Raw genomic sequence first — 26067 nt, forward strand, 5'->3', positions numbered from 1 at the left:
CTCTTTTGTATACCCTTCCCGTTTCAGGAGGCACAAACCGGCTCCAGAGTAATGTTGCGAACTACGTGGTGGCATACTGGCAACTTCTCGCATTGGATGTTGTACTTATGGTTCTCTCCACCAACCGGCCTATGCTCAATCAAAATAAAAACCTACCGCTGATATTTAGGCGAAAGATGTCCCAGGCTCAGCAGAGGAGACTCGTCTGTGGTGCATGGATATAAACCATAGCCGGGCTGGTGGTCTCCTTCAGTTGGATAGCTGTATTGTTCTTACCATTCTAACAGATGCTTACATGGTTCTTTGGCCAGAGGTTGCAATATCCAAAAAAGCTATCTCAGAGACTAGCAGCCCTCCCAAATCTGGGAAATTCTGTGACGAGCCGATGAGACTCCAATGCTGACGCGCGTTAGACAATAGACATAGCCTCGCCGTATCTCGCTCTTTCTATCCTCAACGTGCTTTAGGCGATTACTCCCTTCTGATCTCAATGCCCAGCAATGCAGAACTCATCGTTCAAAAGAAAGAAGGACCGCTCCAAAATCGTAGGGCATTCAAATCTCCCGTGCTCTGCCACTCGCCAAATGTCTTAGGTGAAGGTGCGGTCGCTTCCAATAATCTCTATGAGAACAATTCCCCTGAGGCTGGCATTTTACTTGTCGTTCGCCCTTGAGTTGTCGAAACCCAGAGAACCTGACAGCTTGGGCGGCAGGACACATGTAAACTATAACTCCTTTTCAACGACTGCCCTGCATGAGTCGGGGGAAACATCTCTTTCTAAACACGAATGGTCATGCTGCCGGAAAATATCAGTGCACATGTCAAAACAATGCATGTGACGCCTTCTGCGTTGTCTTCCCCTTCTCGATTGCATTCTCTCCTCGCTGTCCCTTTTGAACAGCAGAATCCTTTCATTTATTTCTCCATTCGTGATTCAGTATGGGCGAATCGTCTAAATTTCTGTCTACTGCCAATTCGTGCTACCTGGCTCATTTGCCAGTCTCTGCTTTCTCTTTTGCCTCCTTGACTCATCCCCGTGGTGATTAAAAGTTGTGAATCCATGGTGATCCACACATCAAATGTTAAGAATTAGATGGCGAATCAACCTGCTAATATCGTCTGACCGATTTCTGTGCCAGGAAAACATCCTCAGCCAGCTTACGATGATAACAACGGGCATCCCCACCCACGCTCTCTTCCTCTCTAATTTCACCAGGTCACCGGAAAATCTCCATCCGCCGCTCCCCTACCACACAACGACGATCCTACTACTTTCTCACTCATCGTGGACCCAGTCGATCTATCTGCCTCGTCGAGCGCCTCCCATACTGGCACAGGCATGAGCCAGTCATCAACCGAATTCGGCGCCCGACACCGCACCCAATAGCAGTCTGAACACGCCACTCTCGCAGCCAACTGGTCAGCTCGAAAGACGAACGCGACACGCTCAGAGCCCAACAATCTGTCTTCCGCCCTGTTCTTAGCACAGTTCTGGCCTGAGAGACTATGGCGAAACATGAGGAGGCGATGAAGGGATTTTGGGCAGAGGTTGCCGAGAAGGCCGATCCAAAGGATCGGCTGGCTGTCTTTGGGGAGGTGGAGAGGCAGGATTTCATCAAAGATATGCGATTGAAGGTTTTGAGTGTAAGGGATGAGGTGCGGCAGTATTTGGCGCTGTTGGTCAATATGCTTGTGCATCGGGGTTGGAGGATGCTGGGTAGATGGTCAGGACGGAGGAGGAGCAGAAACAATCATGACTCGGTGAATGCGGGTGTTCGATGTTGAGAACGGTTATAGGGAAAAGAAGGGGATGCCACCGTCCGGAATCACATGTATCTCCTTTCACTGTCCACAAGTCATAGCCGATAATAACCCAGATAAACAAAGCGATTCACCCGTCCGCACCGCACGACCGCAGCGGTAAACACCAAGCGGGTTTTTGTCTGCTTTCCGGCAGGTTCTGCAGGAGTGGCAATCGCCGCGCCAACAAACCGGGCACTACGCTTGCAGTCATCCTTTGTGAACTTCACTCCGACACTCTTTTCACATCACAAGCACTCACACTTTCGACAGCAACACAAACCTTCCATCCATCATCCAACCACCTCGCAAGAAGAAAAGGAAAAATACAGCAACGATGTGTCTAGGCTCTCAAGACCCAAAGGACTTGCTCGTCAACATCAACAAAGGTAATCACGCCCATCACACCCCTCCTCGAAAGACCCCACCGAAAAGATCCATCCGTCACGCACTCAGCTAACCATGTCATCGTTGAAAACAGCCAAGCTCAAAGCGATCAAAGCCTCCACTCCCGAATCTTACATGTCCCACATCGCCTGGGTCTGGGTGAAGACGCAAGAACTGCTCCTGAAAGCCGAGTCCGACGCCCTCGAGGCCAAAATGCTTCGCTTGCAGAAAAAGTATTCCAGACTGTCGGCCCGCCACCCTGCGGTCAAGCCCGCCGCCGTCGCGCTCAACAAGGACTGGTTCATCAAGGAGGGCGAGGCGAAAGACGAGAAGCTGGCGGGGCTCATGAAGGCGTTCAAGGCGGCGGGGGGTGGGGTGGAGGATGCGGGGAAGGTGGAGAGGTTGTTGAAGATCGGGTTGGAGTGGTCGATGGCGGTCAAGATGCAGCTGGTGGCGGTGCGTGATGCGGTGGGGCAGCTTAAGAAGCTCTCTGCTGCCTAGAGGGACGAGGGGAGGTTGGTAGGTAGGGTGTGAGGGGGTGAGGGAATGGTGGTTGGGAAAAGTCCCGCTATGCGATATGCGAAATGTAGTCATAGCCGTAGGATTGTTATCCATGACTACATGCATGCGAGGCAAAACCGCTGCAAACGAGCTAGAATCAAAACCGCCCTCCTCTCTATCGTCTTTGCTTCCTTTGAGAATGGGCTGCAGATGTTCTCTAAGGATCGTCACAGCAGTCCTGCTTGTACTCATCAATCTTCCATCAACAGCATCAGCAGCCCTTTTCGGAACCACTTGCGATCGCACAACCTACGGCCTCCCCGCACCCCGAGCCTGTGATCTCCTACTATTCGGCGACGCTGCCTTCAGGAGTGGCGGCATTTTCGACATTGACAGCTTGGATCACGGGTTCTTGCTGCCTTTTTTCGGTCACAGGTCGCAGTTTACTGACTGGCAGTGGAGGCACCGAGTTACTTTACCTCAGGTGTGGCGTAACCGTAGGTTGCCTTCTCTCGCATGTCAATAACATGCACGGAGTCCTTTTGTGGAGAAGGAACCGCTAAGATTGGTGCAGGGGGATGTAGTATAGCCTTATTCGTCAACAATAAGCCGAACGGAGGATTTTGCGTAGACCACGGGTGGTGGGCCGACATCGCGCAGAGGGGAAATCATGTGGCAAATACATGCCTGGTGGATCACGGTACTAGTACTGGAGGTGGCTTCGGGTATGCTGGTAAGGAAAAATGACTCTGCACCATCGATTGAGTAACGATTGTCTCGAATGATAACATGAGTCGTTTAGGTGCTCTCGGAAACCTCACTATAGTCATTTTCGCCCCTGGTTCCTACTTCGATCGGGTCATCACATCTGGTATTGAGGGGTGTGAGCTTTTTGCTTTCAATGCCGGGAGAAGTGTAGCGAATGGGAGTGCTGAGATGACGTTGGCGAATGTGACAGAGGAGGCCCGTAGGCATATCTGTCAAATATCAAGCTTGTCTCCGTCAAACGTGTCTTTTGATTTCGGGTAGGAGTTTAGCCTGGGCAGAGGTATGCAGATGGCCCAGCTCAAACCCCAGTCCTAGATAGATTGTGTCTTGAAAGAGCACTTAATTCAACGTGTAGTTCTTAGCGTCAGTCCAAGAGGACCCATGACATGGGAAAAAGGAGCTTTGAATCTGGGACCAAGATAAAAGATGGGATAGCGAGTTCACGACAAAGATCGCGGTAAATTTCCCGCACGGCAGTTGCAGAATACCAAGATCAGGAAAGCCAAGAGCCCCAAACACTCAAATCTGCAAATTATCCTCCACAATGTTTCAAAGATGTCTCAGGAGCGCGGAAGTTTCGATTGTTATAAGCGCAACCACATCCGAAAATCACTCCGTAGAGCACAAGCGCATTGGCGCACCTCTACCATCAGCGCGCAAGTCGAACATCGAGCTCACTGACCTTTCTTCCATGCGATCGTGCTGCTCTAGCAAGCTTTTGGTCGAGATTGGATTGTCTAGTCGTGTTCCATCAGCCATGTCGGTACTGTAGAAGTCGTTTCATCTTCTTGATGAGGCCGAGAAAGGGGGATTTGGACATTAATTGAAGCAGCGAAGGTTAGAACTCGAAGGTCAGAACTCTTGAGCTTTTACGCTGAAAACATTCTCAATTTCTTTGTTCTGGTTTGATCGTTTTATGTATAAGAGGTCTATCCCCTTCAGCTGGAATATGGGTCCTGCACTGCAACCGAATTTCAAGTCTTCCCTTTCTTTAATCGTATAGCAGGCTGGTCCTTCCGAGCAGGTTGCATTGAACTGCAAAAGAATAAACTCTTTCATAATGCTTCCTCAACTCTGGCTCTTCACCATTTTGACGCCACTAGTGCTTGGTGTCCCAGTCCCTCGAGTATCAGTCATACCCAGCGTGAGGTCTAGTGACCGCACATCTGACATCGAAACTTCGGATGGCCCCCGGAAAATGGGAATCGATCATGCAAACAAAGCGAGTTGGCATCTTAAAGGCGATCAGAAGGGAGCAGGCAGCAAAACTGTCGTAGTTGGCCAAGGAAGTCCATCGCTCGGCGGTTATACGGCTCATGGTACGGGTGTCAGCCACAGTGGCGGGTCTGTCTTGAACGGGAGACAGGGTTCCAGTATCTCCGGGCAAGCTTCTGGTATCAATCCCCCGAGGTCATTGAGCACTGGGATCTCTGGTGGGACATCGGGTACACCATCGGGTGGTACTTTGGGAGAAACGTTGGAAGAAAGTTCTGATGGAAGCTCGCGTGGAACCTCGTCTGACAGCGGACAATCTGAGGAACTCAAAGAGGGCGGATCGTATGAAGGTCACGGCGAGCACGGCAAGCATGGCAAGCACGGCGGTGGCATGAAATGGGGCGAAATGCACAAGCAAGTTGAACCTAACGGCAGCGGCAGTACAACCGGCAGTGCGAGCAACACCGGCAGCGATAGAACGACCACTGATAGAAAGGGTACCACTACCAGCACCAACACTGGTAGCGAAGACACGACCGGCACCATCACCGGCAGCGAGAGCTCCACCGGCAGCGATGGAACTACTACTTCAATATCAAAGCACAAGTAGCGGCTCACTCATCGACGAAAACCGCGGCGAGGACCTCAGGCAACCCAAGGCGGAAGAGGCCGGATAATTTTGGCCCAAGTGCTGGTCGTGTCCTTGGGCTATCAAGACTGCGGATGGCGAGTGATTGCTGGATCTGTGATGGGAAGAGGCTTGGTTCCAGTTCATTTTGAACGATCTTTTCCTGTTTTGTGGCGACAGGACGGCTCTATATTAATCTGCTGTAGGAGGATGACTTGATTGGATGACATTATACTCTTTCGGGCATCAACACTATTCTGGACTTGGCATGAGTAGCTGATGGTGCCTGCATACTCGCGTTGATTTGGGTTTTAATTGAAAATGGCCCGGGGTCACACTCAAAACGCAGATGTTGTGCCTGGCACATACTTCCGGAAAACATAGTTCATTGTCATCCTTGTCGTGCAGTTTCTCTGACATGAGATGGTACAATACCATGCCCTAGTGCAGTCTCTGCCTCACAAATGTCGCACCTATAGTGTCTGATGTAAATTGGTCGTCTGGCTTGTCAAAAAGACAGTACCTGTGTAAATCTAACGATGGTAAGTTCTCGGTTCATGGACGCTTGAGAATTTTAATCGTGGGATGCAACTGCTCATTTTGTCCTGGTCGCTGGTAGACCCTTTCAGGAAGGGACGTCGGAAAAAGCGTGTGCATCTACGAGTAGATCCTGAACGCCCACCCATAGTCATCATACAACGTTTCATCGTTCGAAGATCATCGGCATCATTCAGTGAACATGCTCGGGAAAATTCTCCGGTCGAAGAGTTGTTTTGGTTAAAGGCGAATGATAAGTGGTAACGGTCCATAGGGTAATGTGGGTGTTCCGCTGTCCTCTGACTATGGCGCGAGCACTTAGAACGTCCGCGCAATCAAAATGAGTTCAAGTAACACTCAGCCAAGTTTTGAGGGCGTTTGAACGACGTATGAAAATCTATGCCATGACCATCCTCAAACGTTAATGCGTTAGGGAGAGGCATGAAAAGCTGGCGAAGCGGCCCCACTAGCAACCATACACCATACCTGACACACCGACATTGATAGAGAATCAGCTACCCAAAATCGAATCTAGTCTGACTAACACCTAGCTTGCTTGACCTCTAGTCCTTCTCAAGACGCAGGCAAGCAGTCGAGCGCTGACCAAACACTTATCTCCCCCCCACCCGCTCCTCCTCCCAGCCTACAAGAAGCAATGAGAGTCTAGGTCAAAAACATTGCTCTTGTTAATCAACAAGTGATCCCAAGATTTCAAGTCCACTCTTCGTCATCTTGAGGACTGGTATCGCCACGACTACCACCTCTCTAGCCAGCATGCCCCAACGTGGCCGGAACCCTAGGTAATGAGGGCGTGCATCACAAATTCGTCGGTCACCACCATCCTCATCGCGCACTCCGACCAAAGTAATATTAAAAAGGAGACAGCATTTGGGGAGGTGTGGAGTCCAGAAACACCAACACGTTTGGCGCTTGTGAACAAGCTTTCTTCACGAAACAAGCCGGTCTCCGGCGTAGGTGTTTGAGATCCGAACCAACCCCTGCCTCTCTACCTCAGCAAAGTGTACATTTCGCTCCGATCTTCCCGCCTCGACCTGGCATGATGGCATTTATGTATCGGAACAGTTTCAACAGCACGGAAGGGTACCTGATCGACGCTCGAAGCGCACCAAACGGTCATTTTCCAGAATGCACGTACCACACGCTCCATGAAGTCTTAAGCTCAGACCAATTTTCTAACGGAGCTCCCATACTGCCCTTCAGGAACATTATCTATCAAGCTCAGACTGACTACTTGATTGGTCCGTGCTTCGAGGCTCATAGCAGAAGAGACCGATGAGGCCTATGAGCCCTTTTTCCTCGGGCTATTTCACCGAACAACGTGCCGCGGCGACCGTAAAAGACGCCACATGTATCCGGCCAGTGTTTCGTACCTATGTAGTTCAGTGAATGCAGCAGAGTGGTAGAGGAATAGCAAGCTGACAAGGAAGACACATTTCATTGGTGCAAAAGCTCCTCGAGATACGCGGCAACCAGGAGGTGAGTCGGTCATTCTAGAGAAGGTGAAGCAGTAGCGCAAGGCCAAAATTGCAAAAAAGCTCCACGATCGAGTGCCACTAGCCTGTCGTATTGCTGTATAAGATCTGCGTCCACTCTTTGCTTGCAGGAAAATCGGCTTTGCATTCTCTGTTGTTGTTCACTTCAAAAGTACCAGGCGTACTCGCATCAGTGAATTTCCGTCTCTTGCATTGCATCCCTGGTATTAATCCGTTTTCCATCATGCATCTTCAACTCTTCCTACTCGCCCTGGTGGCGCCGCTCGCCCTTTCCCTTCCTCAACCCATTACCCAGGGCGAATCGGGTAACTTGGTCGCCAGGCAGGGGCCTGTTAACTTCACTGGTGGCGGTGAGGGTGGATATCACAAAGAGAAACATCATGGCCCGCCAGGAGGTCCCCACCCAGCACGCGCCCTCATCGAACGTCAGGACTCCGGTAACTCAACGGTCCATGGCGGCAAAGGAGGACCACATGAGTTCAAGGGCAAGGAGCACTATGGCGGTCCTCCCCATCCGGAGCGCGACCTCAGCCAACGCCAAGAATCCGGTAACTCCACCGGCGGCGGCGAACACCACGGCGACGGCAAACACCACCACGAAGGAGGCCACCCTGGTCCTAAGGTCGACAAGAGGATCGAAGAGGGCAATGGGACCACTGGTGGTATTACTGGCAAGGAGAAGTTCAAGCCGGATGGATACCATGGCGGCCCTCAGAGGCCTGGCGAGCATAAGAGGTCGATCGTCGATATGGTTCTGGACCGAAGACAGCACAACTCGACATCCTCTGGGGAAGAAGGGAATGGCAAACATGAGGGAAAGAAGGGTCACTTTGAGCACAATGGACCCGAGTAGGAATCGCCTGTCATCCCTCGACAACACATTGTGGACAAAGTTTGGACTTCGACTAAGCCTCTACTCATGTCACTGTCGATGTCGTTACCATGTAGTTATATATTTCTTGTATCGGAGAATCTGCTAGAGTGGAGGGCGAGGCATGGCCGTGATGGTCCGCTGGAGCAGAATTAATTGGGAGAAGAATCATCGAGAACTCGTGTTCTCACTCACATTCATTGTATCTAATCCCCATCGCGAAGACGTCAGATACGTAGGTGCCAATGAGACCTCACATGGGCCTTCTGATTTCCGTGCTATCGTTGTCATCTCTTCGCCGAGAGTCTGACGTACCGAGTGCCCACTCATGGACCTCACTGATGCCCAACATGTAAGCCGCAGTAGCGAGGCATCAACCCAACATCGCGGCAAGTCAACACCGCAACTGCGACTGAAAACCAAGACACAGCGCTGCTTCGAACAACGACTGAAAAGTCCTGCGCTACGCATTCCACGGATCAATCTTCGCTGTTCAGTAAATATATCTGCTTCAGTCTAGGCGTGCATCACCCACCAAATCCTCTCTCTCTCTCTCTCTCTCTCTCTCTTTCTCAAGCCTCCTCACCTACCCACAACCATACGCGCCGTCTACCCGCCGTCCACAACCCTCGTGTTCAACCCGCATTGCTTCGAACATTTTCCGCCCTTTGGCGGCCGATAGATAGCAAGAATCTCACCGTGTCAGTCCCATTCCGGTTTCTGGTTCAAGCGCATTGGTGAGTGTACAGCATCGCTTGCCGGTACTTGTAATATTTGATCGGGATCTCTCTTCATAGGCACGTCAGACTCGGAGAGGAAGTTGTTGGGGATCTGCGCCAGGAGGGAGGGAGGGAGGCTACGGTGTCATTTTTGGACTGGTCCTGGGGGCTTGTCCTTTGGTCGTTCGTGCATTGCGTGAGTGGGGCAGACTTGGTCGCTTCTTTTGAGGGTAGGATGGAGAGGCTGGAGTGGCAAATAAAAAACTCTGCGGGACCCGCGCTCAATATTTCTAGTCCTGCAAGGCGAGCTCCACGTGAATCTGGAACCACATTGCAAGTACTCGTACCGCCTCATGCTGACCCAAATCGTGGGCTTCAAAGATCAGAATCAGTAATGTTTCTGTGAGATTGACCAATCGAAGAGGACTCAATGCTCACCCATAGTATGTTGGTATGTTGTTCAATCGGTTGTATGTCCCACGTGGCGCCGCGGTGGTGGGCGGGGCCACTGCTGTACTCGTCGTAGCTGTGGTTGTATTTGTCGTGGTCGAAGGAGTAGCCATCGTACCAGCAGCCGTAGGAACATCGTCGTACTCTGAATTGCTCTGGGCACGCCATGTAAGCAATACGACGTAATAATCAAGCGTATCCCCAGGTCCCAGCTCTTCCGACTCTGCGTCACTCCGCGGCGTAGACCTAAAAGGCGAAAAGCTCGCCGTACTCCCTTGTCGAAGCTGCAATCCTGCTGGTACAGTGACAGCGTTGATGCCCTTCGCGTGTTTCGACCCCGTCCAAACTGACTTCTCAGTGCTTCCTTCGTCCATGACGAGCGCATTGCCGTCTCCCAATGGAAACTTCCAGGACCGTGCTTTTTCAATGATGGTATCGAGCTCCGTCCTTTTCGCTTCAATCGTCTCCAACTCCATCTCCAATATCTTCAATCCCTTTAGATTCGCAAATCTGCTTCCCCAACTCCCACTCTCGTATGGTTGGTCGTCAGACACCCAGTCACCGACTCTGGCCCGGCCTTTCCTCTTCGGATCCAATGCCAACGGACTATTCTCTCCGAGGAGATTGTACCACCAATCCGTATGTCTGATCGTGATCCTAATTTTCCTTGGTCCGCCCTCTGGCCAACTGGTCGTGAAAGCCAGCCATTGATTCTTCCAGTCCTCGAGCCAGAACTGCTGCGTAAATAAGTGGACGAATTGGACAACGTTCCGTTGGGAGAGCTTCATATGTCGATCATGGAGCAGATAATTTGTCGAGCCAGGCGGTATCCTCGGTTTTTCCACGCCCCATATGACATGCTCGTTGTGTACCACGGGCAGGAGGTCCGTCTCGAGGTATACCCGTCGGCACGTTAATAACAAAGCGACTGCAATTGCTCGCGCATGCGTGTAGCCGGGTCGATTCCAGAAGCTGTGCCTCGAATACGGGCGCGCAAGGTCTGGGTAGGCGAGGAGGGCATAGTAGAATATATGGTTTCGAATCTCGGCTGGCAGTGTAGAGAAGAGAGGGGAGGCGATTTGAGGATTAATATATGGACGGCTGGTTATCTTGGCGACGGCGGTGGGTTTTGAGGCATGCTTGAGGGCGCGCTTGCGTTGGATATAGTTGAAGGGGGTGGATGGTGCCATTGCGAACTGTTGAGTAGCTGAGAGTAGTGGTTGTGAGGGGTTGAAGGCTTGAGAAGGGTCTGCATTTTAAGAGATACTTCAGTCTAGGGACGTGGAGCAAGGTTTTGAGATGAAAAGTACTTGAGATTCAAGCGCGCATCATCGAAGCGCATCAAGGTGGGGAAGCGCTGCAGATCTCAAGCACGGGACCACGGGTCTTTGAAATGCCGGCGCTAAAGTACAAATGGCCTTAGAAAGTCTTGGCACGAAATCATGCTGAAATTTCAGAAACGATTAGCGAAGGAAAGGGACATGAAGGGGAGTGTGAAGTGCAACGAGTTCAGAGTCCACAGGAAGAAAGAAAACCGGGTCCACAAAGCGATGGGTAGATGACGATGATGTTTAAATGTTTTCTATGGGGTCACCGCTTTCTCCAATGGACACAACAGTCCTGGCGAGGTATCGATTCGGTGTTATCAGACAGGAGGCCGGCATTGTCTTCGCACAGGTCATGCAATGCAATCAGGCGTTCTGACAGCTCTTATGGACGAGATGCTGCAGTGGAGGGAGGCGGAGATGAAGGTATGAGGCCGGCGGAGTGGGGGCTAATCGAAGGCTGTGGGGCTCATGTTGGTCCCCCTTCCACTCCGTCTTACCCTCGCTTCACCCGGTGCGGGTGATGAAGTGGTGCCGCTCACTCTCTAGAAAGGGAGCGGCATTTGGTGAGGTAGTGCATAGTTCTCCCTTGGTACATCCTCGGTGTTCCCCCTTGCTATCCCGTTGCTCCCTCTCAAGCGGCCCTGCTCTCTTTCCAAATCGGAAACGGCAATCGCCAATCCAAGGTTCGGGGTGTATACAATCTACAATATACGTTTGTGTCTGTATATGCGCGCGTGCTCTCGCTTATACATCGGATTGTGGGCTGCTAAACCAAGCCGGGGAGGGATTATGAGAGAGCTTTTCTCCCCGCCGTCGCCCCAAGCAAATAAAGACTTCTGATTTTTTAATATTCGGCATATAATAAAAAGGCGACTATCTAGATAGATATGTATGAGTAGGCGGGTAAGTACGTAAGTCCGAGGTATGGGTCCTCAAAACACTGACAGCGACAATCAGATACATAGATATACTGTGCTCGCTCTCCTTAACAACATCAATTTCTTCTCAGTTATATTACCCCTATATTAATAAGTCCTGGGAAACTAAAATGTTGCCGCAAGCACCCCTCCCTCGAAAATCCGAATATTGGAATTTCTTGAATAACTTCACACCGATAATTTATAATACTCTAGAAATTTTATAGTTTATTAAAAAGATATTATATCTTCAAGCTTCTAATTTTTAGAGGATTCTAATTATTCGTTATTTTATAAAATAAAAATCTCATAGAATTTATAAATTTCTTTAAGATAGTCTTGGCGTTTATAAAATAGCCGAGGTACTTTTTTGTTAAGGAATCATTATGGTTTGACTCATATATGTGTGTGGTGTAAAAGATGATGATTATCTATGTGGTCTGCAGGCACATATGTGTGCGGTGCCAAGCCTACGCTAGTGGCCCTATGAGTATCCCTGAGGCATCTCATGACAATTGCCCACAAAAAACAGAGAAATGCCATGTCCTCATGGCAAGAAGTATGCATGCATGATTCTTCGAATGCCGGAAATGAATGGAGACACCGGGCTAATTAGTGGTGTGCATCCCATGAGTTCTCCTGCCGCAGTGAAACCTTTCGAATAACTATCGGAGTAAGACATCAGACGGTTTCAATTCGTCCAAATATGCACTGTCCGATCTTCCTCCTGATCTTCCTCTCGCAGTGGCCCAATTGGCTGTGATCGACGCAGTAGATCCTTCTCTTGTGTGCTCATTGCAGTGATGTACCACAATGTGATATTGCCCAGGCACGTGGAGATAGCAGGCCAAATTGTAGTGTCGTTCTCCGCTTGCTGAGTGGTGATTTGACGTGGAACCGTGGAGAGCATATGACGTGGGATTGTGGAGAGCTGAGCCGTGTTCTTGCTGATGGTGGCCTTGTTGTCGCTTGCTTTCTCCGCAGTGTTCTCCGCAGTGTTCTCCGCAGTGTTCTCCGCATTTGCCTGTTGTAGTTCCTCCTCTTGCTGAGTGACGGCTTGTAGAGACCTTCTCTTGTATTGCTGGCGTCGAGTCTTCTGATTCCGGTGCTTCTTCTTCTGCTGTGTTGCACGTACAAATGAACAGTCCGGTGATCGAGTAGCGTGGAAATCAAATGGATTGTCATTATCCCAGTCACAAGGATCAAGACCGCATAGTGAGCATACAGTGAGATCAGGGGCTGGAAAAGTAGGGTCGTATTCTCGATGAAAGCCAGCACGGGCTACGGTAGAGGCACTTGGACATACGTGTGGCCATGACGTGAATGAGGCGAGTCTCTTAGCGTATGAGTTCATGATATCGATAGGCCTAGTGAAAGGATCGATTGGGACGTGGGTTTTTGTCAAAAGGTACTCGATGACAGCGAGTGTTGTAGAGGGCCGGCTTGGAGCGTCACACTATTAGGTGTTGATGTGGGCTTTGCGTAAACGTCTGATATGACGCCTGGATATCCTATGAAGTAGGGCCAGGTGTTGCTACCAATTGTTAAGGAATCATTATGGTTTGACTCATATATGTGTGTGGTGTAAAAGATGTTGATTATCTATGTGGTCTGCAGGCACATATGTGTGCGGTGCCAAGCCTACGCTAGTGGCCCTATGAGTATCCCTGAGGCATCTCATGACATTTTTAATATTAAACGTATTTTCACACTTTATAATTTTACTCAAGATATTCGAGCTAGAATTTTCTAAAAATTTAAGGATTAACTGATTAATATAGTAAGTATAGTCTATGAAATTTCTAGATCATAATAAGTCGTGGTTATAAAGTTATTTAAGAAGATACATTTTTAGTTTTCGATGGGGGGGGTGCTTGCGGCAACTTTTTTTAGTTTCCCAGGACTTATTAATATAGGGTTAGCGACGCTAACCGCTGGTTAAGTTAGGCTGATCAGAGCGAAATTTGTTAGGGGCGCCACGACTGATTTGACTAGACCCTCCATACTGACTGGCATGTCTAGATGCTCAATTCCAGATATCATCCTCCTCTCTGCGTCACTGAAGTAATTACATCTCTCCAAGTTCGTCCAATACCCGTTGTTCAGTGTTTATGACTGCCAGCGCATCTTGGCTTTTCATCACGTCTGGATGCTCTGGGCCTAGTGTCCTCTTTCTCATCTCTAGGACTTGCAGTTGTAGCTGCTCGGCCTCCGCCCACCGTCTTTGATGACTGTACGAGACCACTAATTCGGCCTTGGCGTTCACTGTGTCAGGGTGCTCTGGGCCTAGTGCGTTTTGCCTCAATTCTATGACTCGAAGCGCCAACTCTTCAGCTTCTTTCCATCGCTTTTGGCCTTGATATATTGTTGCTAGGTTCGCCATAGATGTTAGAGTGCCTGGGTGAAATTCGCCTAGATTCCTCTTCTTTGTTTCTAGAATTCGTGACTCCAGCTTCTCTGCCTTTGCCCAACTACGGTAGCAGACAAAAATACGCGATACTTGACTTTGGAGCAAGGTGACGATGCCATGGCTTTTGCCTAAAGTACTCGCAACATCCGAGATTTCGTTTCTGTATTCTTCCACAATTGTTTTCAAATCTGATTGCCCAAGGTAGCTTTGAGCTACATCAGCTCGTTGTAGGTAACGACTTCTGTCCATCTTCCCAAAAAGAGTCTCGCGAAAGCCGCGATAGTTCTCACTCTGTTGAAGCTCGTCTAGCCAATGCCTGAAGAAAGGTTGAACAGATTGATGACATCGCTGTAGAAGCTCTTGCGATTTTGTTTGATTCCGTTTGACACCAAACCCGATGTGATAGCAGAGAGCGGCCTGAATCAGCAGTTCCTGGGATTCGGAGTCAACGTGCGACCTCTTCTCAAGTTGAGACGCTCTGTTGAAGAAACCGTTTGCGATGTACAGACGAACTCTATAATCCATTATATAGAGTTGATAAATGGAGGGTATTATCTGTCTTCAATTGAGACGAAGCTTGAGTGAGGCTGGACTTATCCTTACTTGAAAGTTCCCCGCCCACCAATCAGTTTGATCCGAAAATTGAGCAGCATGGATTTCGCTGAGGTTTCTAATATATGTCAGCCCCCTTCGCAGTGAAATTGATTGGCAATGTACAATTCTGAGCCAAGAATGTCTCGCAAATGGAGGAAGTCTGAACACCGATCAGGTACATTGTTTGTCAGGGTTTTTTTAAAAAATAGTTGTAATTTTGGTCTTTGTGCGGATTGGACATGCTCTAATATTCGATATGCCAGTGACAGCGCATCATTTGATGCTAGATTCAAATCACTTTGGAATCTGCGGACGGAGTCGTCCTCTGTACTACAGCTCAGCAGCCATAGTACTACCATGCCGAAGGAATAGGAATCCATTTTGGTTGCCTGTGCTGGTGTGAAGCCACGGTGGTGCCACTCTGGAGCATACCAGGGGTCTGATTTCGGCATGATGATCAAATCAGTCACGCCGGTATACTGGGTTGAATATCCGAAGTCCGTAGCCTTAGCAGTGTATTTAGGCGATTTGTGATCCACCGATGGGCAATTTTGAGGGTTTGCATCGCCGTCAACGATATCACCTGGGCCATACCAAGGCTCGGATTTGGGTATATCAAGCACGTCGGTCGAGTCCGCGTATCCTGTGCCGATTTCTAGATTTTTGGCCTCGGCGGGATGTTCAGCCAAACCCTTGTCGAACACCAAGATGTTCTGAGGTTTAATATCACCATGAATAATTTCTGGCAAGATGGTATCAAACACTGTCTCGGCATGTTGCTAGTGCCGGTGCTTACTGTTTATGTGCATTATAGCAATTGCGCTTGCGACTTCAGTACACAGCCAAAGTCTATCATTCAGACCCAGCTGTTGTCCTGGCCCATGTGTCATGAATTGGTATAAGTCTCCGTGTTTAGCTTTTTCGAACACAAGAATGGGCATTATACCACCTTTCCCAGAATCGATCGTCTCCTCCCTAGAGAGCACTTGATCGTCCGGAGGGTAAACCTCCCAGCATATCCCCTCAAGCTTAGCGATGCTAGGATAATCCCAAATCGATGGGTGGCCCAATACAGCTACCTCAGCAGCCAAGGATGGAAGTAGCCGAGTCTCTAATTCCATCAGATCATACGCATTCCTGAATTTTCCGCGTTTAAAAGCGAAGCTTGTTTGTCGACTGAACGAAGCCTCTCGGATTTCAGCCGTTCTACTCTGGCCAAGACAGTCCAGTGTCGGTTCCCAATGTATAGGGAGCAGATCTATACCGCGGGATTGAGCGACACCAAGGAAAGCGAGTATATCACAGCGATCCAACGGCGTTTGTGGAGCGGCCGACTCAACCTCGGATCCGGACCTTGTGTATTGGAATGTTGACATCGTAAGAAGCCCTGCAGCTTCACATGTACTATCCACAGAGCATCAAATTCGATGTTGCGGCTCTTGAATGCGGGGGATGGAGATTACTATGGTACCAGGTATAGTGTGGGTAGCACGGTAGCAAGAGATGATTGGGATTCTCCGGCTGAGGCCGGCTAATAGGTGCTAAGCTACTATACCCCTAATTTCTTAATCATTGGGAAACGAAAAAGTTCCCGCAAGCACCCCCCCCTCGAAAATTGAAAATTGAAATTTCAGGAATAACTTCTTAACGATAGATTATAATTCTCTAAAAATTTTATAACTATTAGAAGATACTATAAAGATTAAAACTCTTAAATTTTAATAAATTTTAATTATCTACTATACGATAAAATAAAAATCTATTAAATTCTCGAGATTTTTTAAAAAAGTCTTGGCGATTATAGAATAGCCGAGGTAACTTTTTAACGTAGAGTAAATATTCTTAATATAGAGATCGGTACTAAAAGTTCTAAATAGCGCTAAAATACTTGATACTCTTGATATTCTTAGTACTTCTATATAGTTATATTTATTTAATGATAATATTTTATATAATTATATATATACTTATTAGCTCGCTCGACGAAGTTATATAATCGTATATTACCTCTCTTATAATTTTCTCTATACTCGTTATTATCTTTAAAACGTATTATCTTTATAATATATCTCGATATTCGCTCTATTTACTTCTAAATTCTCTTTTAAATAAGCTTATAATTTTAATAATACAGCTATCGTCTTTCGGCTTTCTTATAAGTTCTTAATATATCTTTTTAAGTAGTACGACGTTTTATTTATAGTTAATAAGACTTAATTATATTAAGATTCGAAGAGTTATTATATTAGACTATTCTAACGATATTAAATAATATAAATATCGCTTCTTAATACTTTAATACGTATATTAAAACTTTATCTTCTATAATTATTATATTAAGTCTTTCTTATTTATACTTTTAAGCGAACTTTAGAAGCTTTAAAATAAGAATCTATATCTAATAAAAAGAAGAAATATAAGAAATATAGAGATATATATCTTTTTCTAATAGCGATATTAATTAATTTCCCTCTTCTTTCTCTTAATAGTAACTTTTCTAATTTTAATAATAAAGTTTTATATAAACTTCTTATTAAAAGAATTTCGAAGGTCTATATATCTTATATCGATCTTAAGTTTCTAAGCTTATTTAGCGTTAGATTCTAGAGTAGTATTAATTTTAGCGAGATTCTCGATATACTTCTTCTTTTTAATAGTAATCTCGACTTTCTAGATATAATAAGAACTCTTTTTATTATAAAAAAAATATCTTTAGAATATAAACTCTATAGTATCTATAAAACGACGTTATATATTAGATTTAACGAAGATCTCATTAAATTAACGCTATATACGCACTCTTCCCTATCGAGAATTTAAGATTATATTAATCTTATTACTTTAAATTACTCTTTTTTAGTCTTCTATAATCTAGTTCTTATATTATAAAGCGAATTAATAATATACTTTTATTATAGCTTCTATAAGAGACGATTTTTTAATAATTTTATAAACTCGAAAATTATTATATCTAAGTATTTATAATACTATTATAAATAAGATTTCTTATTTAATAATAAGTATAAAAGAAGTCTTTTTATAGCTATAGCGGTTTTTTTATAATATCTAGAATTACACTCTTAAATATAAATATAATAATTAAAGAATATTTAAATCTAAGCTTATCTATAACGTATAATATTAAGAGTTTTTTAGATATAGTAAAATCGTATTCTCTATTATAGACTTATTTCTAAAGTCGACTAATAATTTAATAAGATATTTCGATAATTATAGTAATAATTTTAATAGTAATCTTAGTCTTAATTAAAGTAAGTACTTAAATTTAAGTCTTATTATTATAATTAATACTCTAAGTATTAGATATATTAATAAAAGATAATTAAGATAGAGAATAGTAAGAAGATTTCTATCTATTATACTATATAAACGAGACTTATATATTAAAAGTCTTTATACTCTCTCTCTATTTCTCTACGCTATAACTAGTACTTTAATATTATCGCTATTATATACTCTATTAATATCGCTATTATATATATACTTCGTATATATATACTTCGTATATATATATAGCGTCGCTATTATATAGAGCACTAATACTTATTAAAATAAAGAATAATAATGCTATTCATGAAATTTGGAAGTATACCAAGCACTCAGCCCTACCTGAACCCTTATCTTGGCATGTCTAGAACTTTTGATACCGACCTCCGTACATATTACGAGTAAAGGCCTATGAATTAAATTCATAATCATTTTTTTGATTAGGGCTGTCGAGTAAGTAGGTGAGCGATCTTTGGTGAGCGAACTTTGGTGAGCGATATTTGAATTCCTTGCACTTTAATAATTATAGAACTAAATTTAATAACTCTTTTTTTTTCTAAAAGCCCATATTTCGTTCTATAATTTAAAAAAAAAATCTTAAAATTTTAATAGAAAACAAAAAAGTTATTCTAAAATCAAATAATGTGTACCTGATTAGGGCTGTCCGACTGTCGAGCGAACTTTGATAAGCGATATTTGAATTCCTTGCGCTTTAATAATCATTAGATATAATTTCAAAATTCTTAAAAATTCGGAAAGCATAAACGGCGCTTTAAAATTTAAAAAAAAAACCTTAAAATTTTAATAGAAAACAAAAAAGTTATTCTATATGTCAATAATATACGCCTATTTTTTTGATGAGGGAGGCGCGGGAGGGCGAGATTTTGATGGTTGCGGACGCTAATTTATTTACCCGCGGTGACTCAGCCGGTCTAGCCAAAAAGCGTAATAACCCCGAATTGATGATTGGCTGCACATACAAATTTAAGGTTTTCTAGCTCAGCCCTACCTTATTCTGTTATATATACTTATATCTCACGATATTTAGATTAAAATCTTCTAAGATTTTTATAATTAATTATTTAATATTATAAGTAATAGTAGTAAAAAGTAGAGATTATAATTAATAGTGGTTGTAAAGCTATTCAAGAAATCTTAGTTTTTAGTTTTCGAGGGGGGGGTGCTTGCGGGAACTTTTTCGTTTCCCAATGATTAAGAAATTAGGGGTAGTATAAGGTATCTTCTTTCAGTTCGATAGACCTATTATTCTATCTTTCTTACTTATGCCAATATTATCTCAATGCTAATTCTAATATCATAATCCATCTCCGTATATCCCTCGGCGAAGAGAATTAACGGGCTGTTTTAACTCCGCTTGAAAATAGTATTCGAGCTTGCCTGGAATATAGGAAGAAATTGCATGAATGCTGATGTGGCAGGTAGTACAATTGGAGCGGATTTGGGAGGTGGATATGGAACATTGGTATCAGATTCGCTTCAAGGGTATCATCCATATCCATGACGCTCCCACATGCGCCTTACGCTTCTCACTATGCTAAACAATGCTGTAGACCATGTAACTTTATAAGTGACTCCCCATCCTGCCCTCGTATTCCCTCTCCGCCATCCCATTCGCCTCCCTCACAGGCCTAGCCGGCGCTCTCGTCCCCACAAACCCCCGCCTATTTCGCCCGGTCCTCCCCCTCCCTAACCAATTGAGTTTCAACGCCTTCGCCAAGTCTTCCATCTTAGCTTGACTATCATCGCCGCTTCGCACACTTGCTAATACACTCACACATTGCAGCATGCGTCCAACTGTCTCTGTGACTTGTGAACTGTCTGGTGGACCTTGACGACGGGGAAGTGGAGAGCCGAAAGATGGGAGCTCCGGGGCGGAGAGGTTGGATGTTGCTCTGCTCCTACCTCCATCCCCAAGGAGCGTGGATCCTTGGGAGTTGAAGCTTGCAACCCCAGGGTCCAGACTAGCTGCTGTGCCCGGTCGACCGCCTACGACGCCATCGAAGCTGTCAACGACAGGGCTGACGCCTACGTTGATACTGTCAAGGCTGAGGCGGGAGAAGGTAGCCTTGAGCGCTTCGTAGTGCGCCAAGATGACATTGTCTCGGTAAGATAAGAGTACGATTCGTCGGACATCGAATTCATTGCCGAAGGCGGAGTCCGTGGAGTCAGGGTTGGCGCCCCAGAAATCGGCGGCTTCTTGGGACGTCATAAGAGTTCCGTGGCCTTTGAACTCCAGGTCGAGGGGAAGAAAGACGGCTTGCATGTAAGGAAGGAGCTTGCCGAAGACGAAAAGCCACATATCCACCAGATGGGGTACTAAACGGTGGTCAGGGACATTCCGCAGAGTCTGATCTAGAGATGTGAAGCCCTTCTGGAATAGTTCGCGGAGATCCTCAATGACGATCGGCGCACTTCGCTTGATGATGCACCTTTGGATATGGGTAGTAACTAAGCCATTGAGATCCTCAACGGGAACAAGCAGCTCGTCGCCGTCAAAGACAGTCAGTAGATTAGCTTTCAGGAAATCCCATGCGTCTTCAGAGCGCATGTTGTTCAACCCGAAACCCTGCAAAGCCGAAGAAGCAGACGAGCTAGCAGTATGAGAGCTGGAAGAAGGAATTCCAAAGAGCGAAGGAGCAAGACCGGTACCACCACTTAACGCTCCTCCGGTTGCCCAGTCCACTCGGTCAATATCAGCCCTCTTTGGCGCGAAGGGCGGAGCATACCCAGACACAGCTTTATCTTCTTTCTTCTTCTCACGCAATGCACGGCCTCCATGTCGAAGATCCAGCCCGCTGAATGATGATGATGCTGGGCTTGCCGGAGCTGGCGCGAAGTTGTACAAGGACGCCGGAGCACTGGGATCGATAGGCTTAGAGTTGCTGGATGCTGAAGACAATGGAAGGGCATGATCGTCGCCAATCTTATCTTTGATCTTGTTCTTCTGACGGGACAGAAAGTGATGTTTGTGTGCCTTCTCCTTCTCATATGTCGTTTGGCGATCCAGAGGTACCAGCGTAGAGGTTGACGCATTATTCGTAGAATACATAGACGACGCACCCGATGCCAAAGAGTCCGCCAAGCTCGTCACAGAGGGATTGACCATCTTCGAAAGCCCACTTGGGCGCTCACCCTTGTTCGGCGAAGGCACAGGCTTCTCTACCTCTTTGCTTGCCGCACTCTTCGGCTTCGAGAAAAGCTTCATCTTCGACCTCTCCGTTTTGAGTTTATGCTCCTTCTCAGGAAACTCAAAGTGCGTAAGTCCAGGCGACGTTTTCGAGCTATGAGGGAGAGCAGCGTTCGCAGCAGTGACCGCGGCCGCTGAGTGTCCACCCACAGCTCCATTGTAGTTCCTTAGTCCTGGAGTTTGCGGGCCGTTGGGTTTCCTTGATGGTTCTGTTGCAGTCTGAATTGGCGGAGGCTTTCGTCGTCCAGTGATTGTACCTGGAGGACTCTGATTGGGTGTCGGTATGGTCTGCGACCGGTTCCTGCTATGTTGGGACGACGCTTGGTGCTGCATAGCAGCTTGGGCCGCTATCTGCGAAGCGGAAAGAGTCCCCCCCATAGCGGACTGCTCTGAAAGCGTGGCTGTAGGTAGCGACGGCTCAAAGAAGCCCTGCGAATGCTGCCGCCTATGCCCTGGCGCCTGAGGTGTAGCTCGCAACGGTAGCTCGCTAGAGAATTGTCGTGCTGGTGCGGGTCTGGAGAAGTTGTTGACCGAGGTGGTACTAGAATTCGGATTTGGTGGGGGAAACACGTAAGGGCGAGTAAATTGCGGTTGAGGTGATTGGGTGTTTCGAGACTGCGCGGTCACTTGCGAGGAGCTGGAGGAGTCGCTTTCGGACGCATTACTGCTTTGCGGCCGATTTTGATACGGGCCTGGCGATGCTGGTGCTCGAGGTGAGAAAGCACCGGGGCGCCTGTACGTTGAGGAATTCATGCTGTGGTGATTTTCTGTCTTTGATGTATGGGCGCCGGGACCGAGCTTCAGCGATTGGATCTGAGCGTTTGTGCTACTTCAGCCGAAGCTGTGATGGCCTGCTTCTGCGCCAAATCCATTGTCGGCCTTGATAGAAAACCTCGACCGTTGGGAAGAGGTTAGGGAGGTGGAGAGGGTGAAGTCGATTAGTGGGGGCCGCTGGAAGCTTTCACTAGCTCATCCTCCGCAGCAGCTCCCTCCTCACTGCCTGCATTTTGAAGCTCGACAACCATTGCAAGATTACTCAGCTACCATGGCTCCAGCCTCAGACTCAATGAACGATGGCTCTGGTACATCCCTTAGAGCAGACTACGCAACTCCCACCACTACCAAGACCTTCTCTTATCCCCTGCCCCCCGCTTCAAACACATCAACTAAAGAGAAGACATATTACCTATCGGAGCTACGAAAATCCGTCGTGAAACTACAGGAAGAGGTTAATGGTTTCCTGACTACGAAAATGGAAGAGGATAAGGCTCTGGCAGCGAGTGCTGGGATGAAAGCAGATGATCAGGCCGAGGAAGAGAATTACGGGGAGGAGAAGGTGGAAGACGGCAGCTGAAGTGTGATGGGTCACTTGAGATGTACCATGAATCATTGAGCGTGAAGGATTGTGGACAAGATAATGCGATTGGGGTATCTATGAATCATACATGGCGGCGATACTGCTATGGTTGGATGCCAAAATGATTTGCCGGAGCTCGGACACTCTTGTTGCCAAGATGAAAGCCACATCCTTCTAGGGGGTCATCCTTATCATCGAGTCGAACAGCCATAATGAACCACGGTGTTGCTACAGGAACCAGCGATTAGCAGAATAATTTAGAGAAAAGCTTGAAAGAACCAGACGTACTCAGGCATGACCTTAATAACACTGCCACCAAATCTCTTATAACAAATACCACACACCCGGTTCTCGGTGATAACAACCCTCCTGTTCCGTCCATCATTGCCTCCGCGCACACCATCACCAAGCCGCAGCTTAGCTTCTTCGCTGAAGGCCAGCGTATTTCGCATGCCCGCCACGATTCTTCCTTCATTGACAAGAGTGTTCGCCGTGCGTATTCTTCCCTGAAAGTACGACTCGAGCTCTTTGATAGGCAAAATTTCAGGAATTAGGTTCAGGGTCGAGGAAGCTGGCATGCGGGCCCCGTGCTTTGCTAGGATATTAAGCGCTGGGCCCCATTGGGGCTTGTGGGGTGGCGGAGGTGAAAGGTAGAGGGACAAAAGGGTGTGGTAGATCGATGGAGGAGCATCGCTGGGATTGATGTCTGTTGCTCGGCCATGAGGCGTAGGTACTGGTGCTGTGGCCGTTTCTGTCAGAAAGATTTGGTTGCAATATTCTTCTGCCTTGTCTGCGTCTTTCAGGTGAAACACATATATGTCCAAAGCTTGCTTGTGGTGGCCCATTTTGCTGAGGATGATGGCTCGTGCTTCGAAGAGATTCGGGTCATCTTTTGGCAGTTTTTGGAGAGCTTTGTACGGCTGAGGGTCCTTGCTCGTCTCTAAGAAGTCAAGCGTCTTCTTTTTCCAAGCCGCTCGATCATCGTCGCTAGCAAAGTCATTCGACTTTAGACGGTCGATGTAGACGTCGGAAAGTCTTTGGTGAAAGTCTGGTGTAGTATCGTTGAGCTCATGGATAATATACTCCAGATACGTTCTGGCCAATTTTTTATCAATGCTTTGCAAGAATTCGAGTACTTTCGGTCGCTGCAAAGTTTCCGCATTCTCAGTATCAGCCATAAAGATCTCCATGCCAAGGCTGGGGTCTTTTCTCAGAGGCCATTCTGCGAATTGTAGTATGAGGTCAATCATCTCTGGTGGAAGACTCTGTAAGTAGGCCACCGTTCTCTGAGGACCATGGAGCTGTGGAGCGTCTTCGCTTTCTTCCTCTGCCTCTCCAAATTTCTTGAGTAATTCCAAGGCCGGACGATGAAGCTTCTTGCCGTAGAAGAAATCGACCAAATCGTTGTAGCGATGGGCTTCGATGAGCCTTTCATTGACCACATCGGGATCACAGAAGTTGTCGATGCGAAACAGCGGTCCGGCAAACGATGGGCTGACGAACATATAGGCGCGAAACAGCGTAGTGTCGACAATCTTGGCGGTCTGAAGCAGTCGTTCTTTGTCCTCGAATGCATCGAGCGTAGTCGTCCCTACAAGAGAGGCAATTTCCCTGACTTCTTTCTGAGGCATGTTGTCAAGCACGTCGAATTTTACATTTCCATCCGGATCTAATATCTTCTTGAATTTCGTCCTGGCCGACACCAAAAAGCCTCGCAGCTCTTCAGTAGCAGTCTTGAGGTCTTTGCCTTCAAGCGACTTGTCACCGCCTTGCCTTTCGCTGCCTTCATTCGAATCCTTAGCGCTGCTCTCACTTGATGGCATGTTGGGAGGGATCTCCTCGGACGAGGTTTTGATTTCCGATGCACCATCTGTGCTCGCTTCGAAATGATCCTCATTCAGATTGTCCTTGTGTAAAGGAGACAGTGGCGATGCATCTCCAGCAATGAAGGGAGGATACATGCGGATAACCCTCTCCGGAGGCGCAGAAACCTCAGTGAAGAGGTCGATCGAGTCTCGGTATCTTCGTTGGTCAAAGAGCTGTTGAGCTTTGATGATCTTGATATCTCGGACACGACCTTGTTTGTCTTTGAGCAAGGCATCTTCCAGCATAGCGAGTAGGCTGAGTGCCTCATCAAGTCTGCCTCGCTCAACCAGTGCATCGATCTGAGCGTCATAGTCCAGAGCCTTCATCCTCCAGATGCAGCGGTCGCTGGAAACGAGGAAACCTTTGCCAGCATGGGCCAAGCTGACGCTCGGTTGTGGGACGTGCAGCTGATGTGCGGATGGCAAGGATATCGTTTGCAGGAGGCTCAGTGTTTCTGGATTCCTCACCTCTAGGGTACCTTTGGTCGCCTGGAGGGCTAGCAGATACGGATATGAGTAGCCAACAGCTTCTGGAGCAACAGACCAGGGTATCTGCCGTCTTCCGAGAGAATTGGCGTCTGTATCAATGAACATCGTATTGATATCCTTGGCTAATAGCATCTCCCCTGCGCCCAGCTGAGTTGCAAGAGGGGGCGGGGAGGTCATTCCCAAGTATCCCATACTTGCAACTCCAGCGCCGCTGAAGCGCCCCCCATCTTGTCCTGGTGCTCCCCCTATACTTCCCGGCCCAATTATGTCCGTGACTGCAGAGCTCTCCACATCGACTAGGACATAGCTCGAATTGAGCCCTGCGATAAGTTTTGTCCCAGTCGCCCATTTGAAGGCCCTAATAGTGTTGACGAGCGTGATTTCTGATGTCTCGGGTGCAAGTTCACTATCATGCCACGACCATAGTATGAGCCGCCTCTTTACCGCAACAGCTAATCTGGAAACAATCGATGGCACGCCCGTAGATTCATCCCTGACAACATTCGACGTCACCGCAAATGTACTCGCGCCCTTCGCCTTCACCAAGGCCTCTTGTAGTTCGTAGCTCTGTAGGTCGTGGATGTGGACTTGGCTGTTCGAGAGGGAGACGAGGATATTGGCTTCTTTGACCACCGCTAGCTGCTCCACCTTGTATTTTGAAAACTTCTCAAGCTCTCGCATCAAGTCGGCAGGCTTAGGGCCTGACTGGGATATGGGCCTGTCTCCGTCTGTGGGGCTTTCATTTCGCTCGCCGGCCTCGTCGATGGGATCATTGACGCGGTAGATACGGAGGCTGCCTGTGTTGAGACCGACAAGGAGACGGTCACCTAACAGACGGTCAACAAGTCATCCCTAGCTCTATCCTAGAAGAACAGAATTACCATAGGCAAGGACCGACTCAATCTTGGACTTGTCTCTCGGCTTGAGCTCGACGATGGGTCGAGCAGTAAATGCGGACAACATTGTTACCGCTTTGCATTACACTCGGCGTCACCTTCTCATACGAATGGAGTATACGACAGTCTCATATTCAGCCATATTGGCATCACCAGCTCCACTGCAAGTACGATTGCATTCACTAGAGCTTGCTCCAAGGTTTTGTGCTGGGGTTGCGGAGAAAGAGGCAATATTTCGCGCCGGGTAGCAAGTGTGAATTGAGAAACCTTCGCCCAGACAGCAGCAAGATGCATTTCGAAAGCAGTTTGAAGTATTTTAAATTTG

The 26067-nt window shown here is 47.3% G+C and overlaps 9 protein-coding genes across 9 annotated transcripts; 4 read left to right on the forward strand and 5 right to left on the reverse strand.

Annotated features, from left to right (window-relative positions):
- Positions 1 to 2137: 2137 nt before the first annotated feature.
- HO133_004856 (uncharacterized protein) lies at positions 2138 to 2688 on the forward strand (the record flags this gene model as incomplete). Its single annotated transcript, XM_037295768.1, has 2 exons — positions 2138 to 2189; positions 2222 to 2688. The coding sequence occupies 2 exons, from the start codon at positions 2138 to 2140 to the stop codon at positions 2686 to 2688; spliced, it is 519 nt and encodes a 172-aa protein (XP_037157769.1).
- A 1828-nt stretch (positions 2689 to 4516) lies between these two features.
- Positions 4517 to 5281, forward strand: HO133_004857 (uncharacterized protein; the record flags this gene model as incomplete). Its single annotated transcript, XM_037295769.1, has 1 exon — positions 4517 to 5281. The coding sequence occupies one exon, from the start codon at positions 4517 to 4519 to the stop codon at positions 5279 to 5281; it is 765 nt and encodes a 254-aa protein (XP_037157770.1).
- A 2292-nt stretch (positions 5282 to 7573) lies between these two features.
- HO133_004858 (uncharacterized protein) lies at positions 7574 to 8203 on the forward strand (the record flags this gene model as incomplete). The annotated part of the gene is made up of 1 exon (XM_037295770.1): positions 7574 to 8203. One exon carries the CDS (start codon positions 7574 to 7576, stop codon positions 8201 to 8203), a length of 630 nt encoding a protein of 209 aa, XP_037157771.1.
- Positions 8204 to 8923: 720 nt separating this feature from the next.
- On the reverse strand, positions 8924 to 10580 carry HO133_004859 (uncharacterized protein; the record flags this gene model as incomplete). The annotated part of the gene is made up of 2 exons (XM_037295771.1): positions 8924 to 9077; positions 9379 to 10580. 2 exons carry the CDS (start codon positions 10578 to 10580, stop codon positions 8924 to 8926), a joined length of 1356 nt encoding a protein of 451 aa, XP_037157772.1.
- A 1746-nt stretch (positions 10581 to 12326) lies between these two features.
- HO133_004860 (uncharacterized protein) lies at positions 12327 to 12951 on the reverse strand (the record flags this gene model as incomplete). The annotated part of the gene is made up of 2 exons (XM_037295772.1): positions 12327 to 12916; positions 12942 to 12951. The coding sequence occupies 2 exons, from the start codon at positions 12949 to 12951 to the stop codon at positions 12327 to 12329; spliced, it is 600 nt and encodes a 199-aa protein (XP_037157773.1).
- A 752-nt stretch (positions 12952 to 13703) lies between these two features.
- Positions 13704 to 16015, reverse strand: HO133_004861 (uncharacterized protein; the record flags this gene model as incomplete). Its single annotated transcript, XM_037295773.1, has 3 exons — positions 13704 to 14559; positions 14907 to 15381; positions 15436 to 16015. The coding sequence occupies 3 exons, from the start codon at positions 16013 to 16015 to the stop codon at positions 13704 to 13706; spliced, it is 1911 nt and encodes a 636-aa protein (XP_037157774.1).
- Positions 16016 to 19509: 3494 nt separating this feature from the next.
- HO133_004862 (uncharacterized protein) lies at positions 19510 to 21888 on the reverse strand (the record flags this gene model as incomplete). Its single annotated transcript, XM_037295774.1, has 1 exon — positions 19510 to 21888. The coding sequence occupies one exon, from the start codon at positions 21886 to 21888 to the stop codon at positions 19510 to 19512; it is 2379 nt and encodes a 792-aa protein (XP_037157775.1).
- A 292-nt stretch (positions 21889 to 22180) lies between these two features.
- On the forward strand, positions 22181 to 22489 carry HO133_004863 (uncharacterized protein; the record flags this gene model as incomplete). Its single annotated transcript, XM_037295775.1, is given in 2 exon segments — positions 22181 to 22217; positions 22236 to 22489. The coding sequence occupies 2 exon segments, from the start codon at positions 22181 to 22183 to the stop codon at positions 22487 to 22489; spliced, it is 291 nt and encodes a 96-aa protein (XP_037157776.1).
- A 194-nt stretch (positions 22490 to 22683) lies between these two features.
- On the reverse strand, positions 22684 to 25809 carry HO133_004864 (uncharacterized protein; the record flags this gene model as incomplete). Its single annotated transcript, XM_037295776.1, has 3 exons — positions 22684 to 22720; positions 22781 to 25673; positions 25728 to 25809. The coding sequence occupies 3 exons, from the start codon at positions 25807 to 25809 to the stop codon at positions 22684 to 22686; spliced, it is 3012 nt and encodes a 1003-aa protein (XP_037157777.1).
- Between the last annotated feature and the right edge of the window lie 258 nt (positions 25810 to 26067).

The sequence above is a fragment of the Letharia lupina genome (genome assembly GCF_014066315.1).
Source record: "Letharia lupina isolate WasteWater1 chromosome Unknown contig_2, whole genome shotgun sequence".
NCBI lineage: Eukaryota > Fungi > Ascomycota > Lecanoromycetes > Lecanorales > Parmeliaceae > Letharia > Letharia lupina.